Consider the following 10,087-nt stretch of genomic DNA (forward strand, 5'->3'; position numbering starts at 1 on the left):
AAAAAAAAAAAAAAAAAAAAAACAACTCAAGGTGATGGATATACATTGCAGGAAACATTCTAATGTAAACCAGCCAACACCCATCAAACTGACTGCTAACTGGGAGGGTCTGCCTTCATTCTAACACCTAAGCAGTCTGCTACTTCCACCAATACCAACATATCAGAGAGCACCTTTAAATTCATAGCTTGGTGAGACGGAGACCCAACTGGGCTCACCTATACGGGACCCTCGGGTTCCTCCAATGTTCTGGAGATGTGGACTGGCACCTGGTACCACCTTTCCCACATTTGTTGGCATTGCCCACCTATTGAACCTTATTGGAAACACATCACCAACCTCATAGTGAAAGTCACCATTGTGACCCTTCTGTACATACAAAACCCTTCTCTTAGCTCCTACCTACTCCACCAATACCAATATATCGGAGAGCACCTTTACATTCATAGCTTGGTGGGACGGAGGGGAGGCAGGGAAGAGGAGAGAAGGGGAGAGAAGTAGTGAAATGGGAGGGGAGGCAGAGGAGAGGAGTAGTGGAATGGGAGGGGAGGCGAGGCAGGGGAGGGGAGAGGAGGGGAGGGAGGGGAGAGGAGTAGTGGAATGGGAGGGGAGGCGAGGCAGGGGAGGGGAGAGGAGGGGAGGGAGGGGAGAGGAGTAGTGGAATGGGAGGGGAGGCGAGGCAGGGGAGGGGAGAGGAGGGGAGGGAGGGGAGAGGAGTAGTGGAATGGGAGGGGAGGCGAGGCAGGGGAGGGGAGAGGAGGGGAGGGAGGGGAGAGGAGTAGTGGAATGGGAGGGGAGGCGAGGCAGGGGAGGGGAGAGGAGGGGAGGGAGGGGAGAGGAGTAGTGGAATGGGAGGGGAGGCGAGGCAGGGGAGGGGAGAGGAGGGGAGGGAGGGGAGAGGAGTAGTGGAATGGGAGGGGAGGCGAGGCAGGGGAGGGGAGAGGAGGGGAGGGAGGGGAGAGGAGTAGTGGAATGGGAGGGGAGGCGAGGCAGGGGAGGGGAGAGGAGGGGAGGGAGGGGAGAGGAGTAGTGGAATGGGAGGGGAGGCGAGGCAGGGGAGGGGAGAGGAGGGGAGGGAGGGGAGAGGAGTAGTGGAATGGGAGGGGAGGCGAGGCAGGGGAGGGGAGAGGAGGGGAGGGAGGGGAGAGGAGTAGTGGAATGGGAGGGGAGGCGAGGCAGGGGAGGGGAGAGGAGGGGAGGGAGGGGAGAGGAGTAGTGGAATGGGAGGGGAGGCGAGGCAGGGGAGGGGAGAGGAGGGGAGGGAGGGGAGAGGAGTAGTGGAATGGGAGGGGAGGCGAGGCAGGGGAGGGGAGAGGAGGGGAGGGAGGGGAGAGGAGTAGTGGAATGGGAGGGGAGGCGAGGCAGGGGAGGGGAGAGGAGGGGAGGGAGGGGAGAGGAGTAGTGGAATGGGAGGGGAGGCGAGGCAGGGGAGGGGAGAGGAGGGGAGGGAGGGGAGAGGAGTAGTGGAATGGGAGGGGAGGCGAGGCAGGGGAGGGGAGAGGAGGGGAGGGAGGGGAGAGGAGTAGTGGAATGGGAGGGGAGGCGAGGCAGGGGAGGGGAGAGGAGGGGAGGGAGGGGAGAGGAGTAGTGGAATGGGAGGGGAGGCGAGGCAGGGGAGGGGAGAGGAGGGGAGGGAGGGGAGAGGAGTAGTGGAATGGGAGGGGAGGCGAGGCAGGGGAGGGGAGAGGAGGGGAGGGAGGGGAGAGGAGTAGTGGAATGGGAGGGGAGGCGAGGCAGGGGAGGGGAGAGGAGGGGAGGGAGGGGAGAGGAGTAGTGGAATGGGAGGGGAGGCGAGGCAGGGGAGGGGAGAGGAGGGGAGGGAGGGGAGAGGAGTAGTGGAATGGGAGGGGAGGCGAGGCAGGGGAGGGGAGAGGAGGGGAGGGAGGGGAGAGGAGTAGTGGAATGGGAGGGGAGGCGAGGCAGGGGAGGGGAGAGGAGGGGAGGGAGGGGAGAGGAGTAGTGGAATGGGAGGGGAGGCGAGGCAGGGGAGGGGAGAGGAGGGGAGGGAGGGGAGAGGAGTAGTGGAATGGGAGGGGAGGCGAGGCAGGGGAGGGGAGAGGAGGGGAAGGAAGAGGAGAGAAGTAGTGGAATGGGAGGGGAGAGAAGTAGTGGAATGGGAGGGAGTGAAGGCAGGGGAGAGGGGGGATTTCGGATTGTGAATATTTCAAATGTCTTCTCCATGGAGCGGCCCATCGCGGCCCGAGACGGCGTCAGAATTTTATGACATAATTGACATATAAAATGGCATCATTTCCCCCCCAAACTTGGACAGTTTTACGAAGCGCGTCGATCGGCTCGGGGCGACAAAGAAGGTAAATGGAGCTGAGAAACGTTCCGCTTTCCGCTTTCCTGAAATGTCAGCGAGCAATAAAGAGCCGTCAGATTCGCAGGTCGCCGCCATAATGGAGATGCGCGCAGGTGGTCGAAGTTCCCGTCACAACACATCCATTACCCCGGCAAGCTGTTTTTGCCGGTAATGTCGGCGGGGAGAGAGAGAAAAAAAACACAACTGCCTCACCTGCGGCAACCGGAGGAGAAAGATTTAAAGAGAACCCGTCGCCGGGCTTAGGAGGTGAGAAGGTCAACCTTCAGTCCCAATGACACCGTCGCATTTTACATGCGCCGCGATGCAGGATCGGCGCATGAAAACTGGTTACCGGTATAGTCTATGGCGCTCTTTATATCAGCGCATTGCTTGGTTTTTTTTTTGTACATTGTAGTCATCGGCGACGCACGGAAAACGCACTAAGAACGCAATATGCATTTTAATCAATGAAGTCACATGACCAGATTTCCAACGAACTGATACAATTATTTTTACCTAGTGATCCTGCCAGAAACACACTTCCGGTCCCAGGGTGACAACTGCACTGTATTAGTATAACATAAGGAAGATAAGACTACAGATACACCCCGCCCCCTTTCCTCTACATAACGCGGATGGGTTCTGTAGTCCTAGATAGCTGTTATTAGGATAACAGAAAGAAGATAGGAGTACAGATACCCCCCTCTCCTCTTCTCTCCACATAAAGAGGAGGGTTTCTATAGTCCTTGATACGTGTTATTAGGATAACAGAAAGAGGATAAGACTACAGCTACCCCCCCTTTCCTTCTCTTCTCTCTACATAAAGAGCAGGGGTTCTGTAGTCCTTAATAGATTAATAGGTGGTATTAGGATAGAAAGAAGATAGGACTACAGATACCCCCATCTCCTTCCTACTCTTCTCTCTACATAGAGAGGAAACGTTCTGTAGTTCTAGATAGCTGTTATAAGGATACCAGAAGGATGATAAGACTACAGATACCCCCTTCCCTCTACATAAAGAGGAGGGGTTCTGTATTCCTTGCTAGGTGTTATTAGGATAACAGAAAGAAGAGAAGACTACAAATACCCCCCTTTACTCTTTCGCTATATAGGAGAGGAGGGATTCTGTAGTCCTCAAAAATAGCTGGGAACAATGTAACTGATAAGAGTCCAGCGAAGGACGTGATCAGCTGACTGATATACGAGCTTCTCTATGCAATGCAGGCAGGTTGAGAGATTGTGATTCGTGGAACAAAGGGGGCGGAGCTGAGGGTGGGAGCACAGAAGGCTTGCTTGCCATCTGTCCAGGATTCACCCGGACAGTCCGGGTTTTGAATGCTGTGTCCGGGTTTCATGGTAGCTGAAACCCGGACACAAGATGTCAGGCAGACAGGGGCAACCAAAAGAGACTTTTATTAAAATGGACGCACATTAAGGATGTTTGTAGACTTTATGGAGCACAGACCTCTACTCAGGGCCGGATTTACTCTCTCTGCTGCCCCAATGCCAGGTTCCCCAATGCGCCCCCCCACCCGCCACCCCCCCATCCCCGCTGTACATTTAGGCCCCACTCACACTGAGCGGATTGCCCCTCGATTTCCGCCGCGATATCGTGAGAAGTCGCCGGCAAATTTTTCCGTGGATTTTTTTTTATGCAGTCCGACGGTGAAGGTCGCGCTGCCGTCGCTGGAACGGCGCCCTGAAAGTCGCACTATCCCGGCCGCGCGGATCCGCTCCAAAGGGTATGTCGCTTAGTGTGAATGGGGCCTAAGCCCTGCTTGCCCAAAGCAGCGCTAAATGTAGAAAACAACTGCCCACCCAGCGCCCAAAACTGCATGTCATGGGTGTCGGGAGATGGGAATTCCACACCCCTGCTGCCCCTCTACTCCCTGTTGCCCCTCTACTCCCTGCTGCTGCACCTCTACTCCCTGCTGCTGCACCTCTACTTCCTGCTGCTGCCCCTTTACTCCCTGCTGCTGCCCCTTTACTCCCTGCTGCTGCCCCTCTATTCCCTGCTGCTGCCCCTCTACTCCCTGCTGCTGCCCCTCTACTCCCTGCTGCTGCTCCTCTACTCCCTGCAGCCCCTCTACTCCCTGCAACCCCTCTACTCCCTGCAACCCCTCTACTCCCTGCTGCCCCTTTACTCCATGCAGCCCCTCTACTCCCTGCATCCCCTCTACTCCCTGCTGCCCCTCTACTCCCTGATGCCCCTTTACTCCCTGCAGCCCCTCTACTCCCTGCAGCACCAGGGCCTCGGTTGGCCTTGTGGGAAATCCGGCCCTGCTTCTACTCCGATTAGGCTGCCCCTCTACTCCCTGCCGCCCCGGGGCCGAGCCTCGGTTGGCCCTGTGGGAAATCCGGCCCTGCTTTTACTCCAATTAGAACCAATAGCCTCAAATTCCGGCTTTTGTATGAACTGAACCCATGAACCAAATATGACACAACGTCGAGTTCCATTGACAATAAAAGGACATATCGCCTACATACTCTGCGCCCATTAGATCAAATCAGTCCAGGGAATCGATGAAAAAAAAGGGCGTGAAAACATCGAGAACATTTATATTTCTTCTAATGTAAAAAAAGGTCAAAATGAAAATTTCTGACAAATATAATAAATATAATAAAAGCCAGAAGCCTCTTCAGCGGTCGGGTTGTAGGTGGTGAAGAGCGTTTCAAAGAGCCGTAAATGTAAAGACCGATTTCCCCTCCCCTCCTCCCCCCCGGAGGCCGCCTCCTTACATTGTACACTTTGCAGCTCTTCAGCACAAAAGCAGGAGAAGCTGAACACATACAATGCCACTAAGTCATAAAAGCAGAACGCCACGAGAACCTCCCGGAAGCGTTATTTACACGTAAAGTGGCCACATAAACACGGGGAAATTATAGGAACATCTACAGCTCTGGTTTTTAAGTATAAAAAGTGGATATTTTTTTTTCACACTCAATGCTTTCAACAGAACTCTTTTCTCTGATCCCTCTACCTCCTCAGCAAGCCATCGCACAGGGAAAAATCATCCAATCGGGACACTTATTCCAGAGACGGCGGTGGCAGAGGATTCGCTTCACTTCCTGATGTGTCTCTGAGGCAGGAAATGAACGTAAATCTCTTTAATGGAAGCCTGGTAGAAAATTAAAGCATGGCAGGGGTTCTAACCATCCCTTACCCCATCCAAAACAAACAAAAAAAATGTTTGGGCTTAAAAGGAGAACTATGGGGTTAAGGCTTTTCCCCATAGTTCTACTTAGGGTAACGGGAGGACACAAACTAGCGTCCGCCCGTTACCCTAAGCTCAGTATAACCATTACATATGAATAAGCCACGACTCATTCTCCCAAAAGAATATGTCCGTGTGATGCTATAGTGTTCGGGTTTCGCTTGAAGATGAGGTGGCAACCCTAATCCAGGGTATGGCACGTGCCCTGGGCGCCATTTGGAGGGGGTCACTGCTTTTGCTGACCCACGGAGACAGTTGACTTTTTTTTTTTTCTCTCCACGCCCCTCTGCCATACACATCTCCCCACCCGGTTGTTAACAACCTGGGAAGCTCCTGCTGGCATCCTGCCCAGCTCCTGGCAACCAGTGATGTCACCGGTTGCCAGGAGCTGGTTGGGATTCCAGCCAGTGCCAGTTCAGGTAACCGAAGAGCCAGGCCAGGAGATGTGTAAGGGCCTTAAGCATCTCCTCCCACCCGCAGCTCTTAGCAACCTGGGATGCTCTGACCGGCATCACCCCCAGCTCCTGGCATCCAGTGACGTCATTGGTTACCAGGAGCAGGACAGGAGGCCAGGGGTGCAATTTGTGGTACATATGCAGGAGCCCTCATGTACCTGCAGCCCACACCAACTCCTCCATTGAGCTCTGGTATGGGCTCTTAATGAGGCCGCTCTCAGCCCCCTGATGACTGGCAACACCTGACCCCAGGACTGGAGGTTTCATCCCAACCAGAACTCTCAGAAATCTCCAGAGATCCAGATCCCGGCTACAATCCAGAAAAGATGGAAGAAACTGAAAGGCCGGCCTCTTCCCTTTAAATCTATTAATATTCCGGAACCTCTCAGCTCCTCTGGCTGAGAGTCCTGGGTGTCTGTGTCGCCAGCATCTTGCATGGCATTGCCCCGCACTGCCACAGTACCCTATGCTCATTCATGTAGATGGGGAGATATCTTGGGGCCTCCTTATCATCAAAGGGACTTCCAGATTCCAAGAAGTTCACTTTCCCCCAGAAACCCCCACCAGGCCAGGGATGTTTGATGAGGTGCTTGATAGAAAATCTCCCAAATGGTGAATAAAAATCCCCCAGACATGTTAGCTCTTCTCTACTCTACCCAGTGGCGTCACAAGGGGGGTGCGGCCCGCACCCGGGCAACACCATTGGAGGGGTGACACCCATTCAGAATACTGTCGTGCGTGTGCGGTGACGTCTCGGCGGGATGACACTCGGACACCGCTCCGGGTGTCACCCAGGCTCGGGACGCCCCTGACTCTACCCAAAACATAAACATGTTTTATTTCAGTCATTAAAGGAGAACTATGAGGGGGGGAGGGGGGCGTGCTTTTCACTCACCTCATAGTTCTAGGCGACCTGTGACAATGAGACTGTCACAGGTCAGCTCAGTAGATCGGGAAGTGAGTGAACACATACCGGCGTTCGCTCACTTCTCGATCCTGTCACAGCTAGATAGGCAGAGCCAGCTGTCAGTCACGCAGCTGGGCGGATCCAGACATAATTGTCGGGATCCGCTTCAGCTGCGGCGTCTCAGTATACCGCGAGCAGCAGCTCCCTATATACTGAGCTTAGGGTGACGAGAGGACGCTAGTTTGTGTCCTCCCGTTACCCTAAGGAGGACTATGGGGAAAAGCCCTGACCCCACAGTTCTCCTTTAAATCTGTACTTTTTGAAATTTCAACTTAGGATTTGCACTTTCAATTTACACCGGCGACAGCCGGAGAGCCGGCATCAGCGGTGACTTACTTGTTGCAGTCGACGTGAAGCAAGACATGAGTGGCGCTGACCGTCAAAGCCACTTTGTGCCACTGTCCGTCCGCCAGGCGGTAGGGGAAGGCTTCTGTCCTTGACTTTCCATTATATCTGTAGTGGTATCTGATTTCGTCCCTCAGACCGCTGCTCTCCAGTTCAAAGAAGCTGCAAGACAAGAGAAGAGGAGGAGTCAATGCGGCGGCCTGTCCGGGCCGAAGTGGAAAGTGCGCCGAGTCGGGAGGATGGCGCTTAAACGAAGCCATCTGCTCTCAGGAGTCAACGCACACTCTTGAAGGGGAACAAAAAGATACGACAGATATTAATGATAGATGGCTTGAAGCAGATAAAGGGACAAACAGTTCAACATTTTAGGTACCCTTTCTACAAATGATTATACCGGCAGGTCACCCGTACATTAGCATGACTAGTACATTTGACACCCAGGGTTATTTTTTTTTATCATCTATCAATCTAATCAAACTACATGGCAAGATTATTTTCAGTAAGCATTTAGATACCTTCCTAAGAAAGAGACCACAACATACAGGGGTACAGGCAGGGCCGGGTTTCCCACAAGGCCAACCAAGGCCCGGCCTCGGGGCAGCAGGGGTGTGGTATTTCTATCTCCCGATGCCCGGGACATGCAGTTCCGGGCGCGGGGCGGGTAGTTGTTTTCTACATTTAGCCCCAGTTTGGGCAAGCAGACCTCAATGTACAGCGGGGAAGCCGCCACTTGTTTTGTACAAGTGATCTCAGCAATCACTAGAAGACTGAAGGGAGGACGGAGGTCAGATAGAAGAATGAAGGGAAGGACGGAGGTCAGATAGAAGACTGAAGGGAAGGACGGAGGTCAGATAGAAGACTGAAGGGAAGGACGGAGGTCAGATAGAAGACTGAAGGGAAGGACGGAGGTCAGATAGAAGACTGAAGGGAAGGACGGAGGTCAGATAGAAGACTGAAGGGAAGGACGGAGGTCAGATAGAAGACTGAAGGGAAGGACGGAGGTCAGATAGAAGACTGAAGGGAAGGACGGAGGTCAGATAGAAGACTGAAGGGAAGGACGGAGGTCAGATAGAAGACTGAAGGGAAGGACGGAGGTCAGATAGAAGACTGAAGGGAAGGACGGAGGTCAGATAGAAGACTGAAGGGAAGGACGGAGGTCAGATAGAAGACTGAAGGGAAGGACGGAGGTCAGATAGAAGACTGAAGGGAAGGACGGAGGTCAGATAGAAGACTGAAGGGAAGGACGGAGGTCAGATAGAAGACTGAAGGGAAGGACGGAGGTCAGATAGAAGACTGAAGGGAAGGACGGAGGTCAGATAGAAGACTGAAGGGAAGGACGGAGGTCAGATAGAAGACTGAAGGGAAGGACGGAGGTCAGATAGAAGACTGAAGGGAAGGACGGAGGTCAGATAGAAGACTGAAGGGAAGGACGGAGGTCAGATAGAAGACTGAAGGGAAGGACGGAGGTCAGATAGAAGACTGAAGGGAAGGACGGAGGTCAGATAGAAGAGTGAAGGGAAGGACGGAGGTCAGATAGAAGGCTGAAGGGAAGCATGGAGGTCAGATAGAAGACTGAAGGGAATGATGGAGGTCAGATTAAATAGCCCTACCCGAACTCGAACCCTCCAATCGACCCACAGCACCGATCATGTGACTAGGGGGTGAGAATTCAGCAACAGGAAAGCCTTTTACCTCTGAATATGAAATGGTGAAATAAAAGGTCAAGTCATGCAATGAAAGCCGTTTGATTTTGACTTTAGGCGCTCTTGTTAGTACACAGCGCGACGTTCCAGCAGCCTCGCAATCCCCCGCCGCAGAATTTAAATAGTTTACCTGCCTCTTCCAGGACATGTTTCATTTTCCACAACCCGGCCAAGAGAGACGTACAAAGCCAATCATTTACAAGCGATCCCCCCCGAGGGGCTCGGTCACAAATGTCGCCGGCATCCATCAAAGTGTCGGGCGAACTTACTGCTCAGATGCCACTATGCGGCCTGAAACGCTTTACCAGCAAAGCGCAATTTCCTCTGCACAGCTGTGACATGACGCAACCGCGCGAAGCTGGGGAAAGGCTCAGGTGGAGAACACGGCGCCAAGACATGGCGGCAGATCCGGGCGCACGCTCACATGCATTAGCCACAAGAATAAAATATACCGGAGATTCAATGCAGTCAGATTAGACCAAACCTGCAATCTTTAATGGGGCATACATGGCTGTCTCTCCCCTCTCTCTCTCGTGGCTATCTCTCCCCCCTCTCTCTCTCTCTCTCTCCTGGCTGTCTCTCCTCTCTCTCTCTCTCTCTCCTGGCTGTCTCTCCTCTCTCTCTCTCTCTCTCCTGGCTGTCTCTCCTCTCTCTCTCTCTCTCTCCTGGCTGTCTCTCCTCTCTCTCTCTCTCTCTCCTGGCTGTCTCTCCTCTCTCTCTCTCTCTCTCCTGGCTGTCTCTCCTCTCTCTCTCTCTCTCTCCTGGCTGTCTCTCCTCTCTCTCTCTCTCTCTCCTGGCTGTCTCTCCTCTCTCTCTCTCTCTCTCCTGGCTGTCTCTCCTCTCTCTCTCTCTCTCTCCTGGCTGTCTCTCCTCTCTCTCTCTCTCTCTCCTGGCTGTCTCTCCTCTCTCTCTCTCTCTCTCCTGGCTGTCTCTCCTCTCTCTCTCTCCTGGCTGTCTCTCCTCTCTCTCTCCTGGCTGTCTCTCCTGGCTGTCTCTCCTCTCTCTCCTGGCTGTCTCTCCCCGCTCTCTCTCTCGTGGCTATCTCTCCCCTCTCTCTCTCTCTCTCCTGGCTGTCTCTCCTCTCTCTCTCTCTCTCT

General features: G+C 53.8%; 1 protein-coding gene across 1 annotated transcript in view; it reads right to left on the minus strand.

Annotated features, from left to right (window-relative positions):
• The window catches only part of NELL1 (neural EGFL like 1), a 326,301-nt gene that overhangs the window by 187,304 nt on the left and 128,910 nt on the right, over positions 1–10,087 (minus strand). Inside the window, exon 4 of the mRNA XM_018554737.1 lies at positions 7,279–7,449. Within this exon, the coding sequence (XP_018410239.1) occupies positions 7,279–7,449 (171 nt within the window). The remainder of the gene's footprint in view (positions 1–7,278; positions 7,450–10,087) is intronic.

Source organism: Nanorana parkeri, unplaced genomic scaffold, assembly GCF_000935625.1.
Source record: "Nanorana parkeri isolate BGI_ZX_2015 unplaced genomic scaffold, ASM93562v1 scaffold10, whole genome shotgun sequence".
Taxonomy (NCBI): Eukaryota; Metazoa; Chordata; class Amphibia; order Anura; family Dicroglossidae; genus Nanorana; species Nanorana parkeri.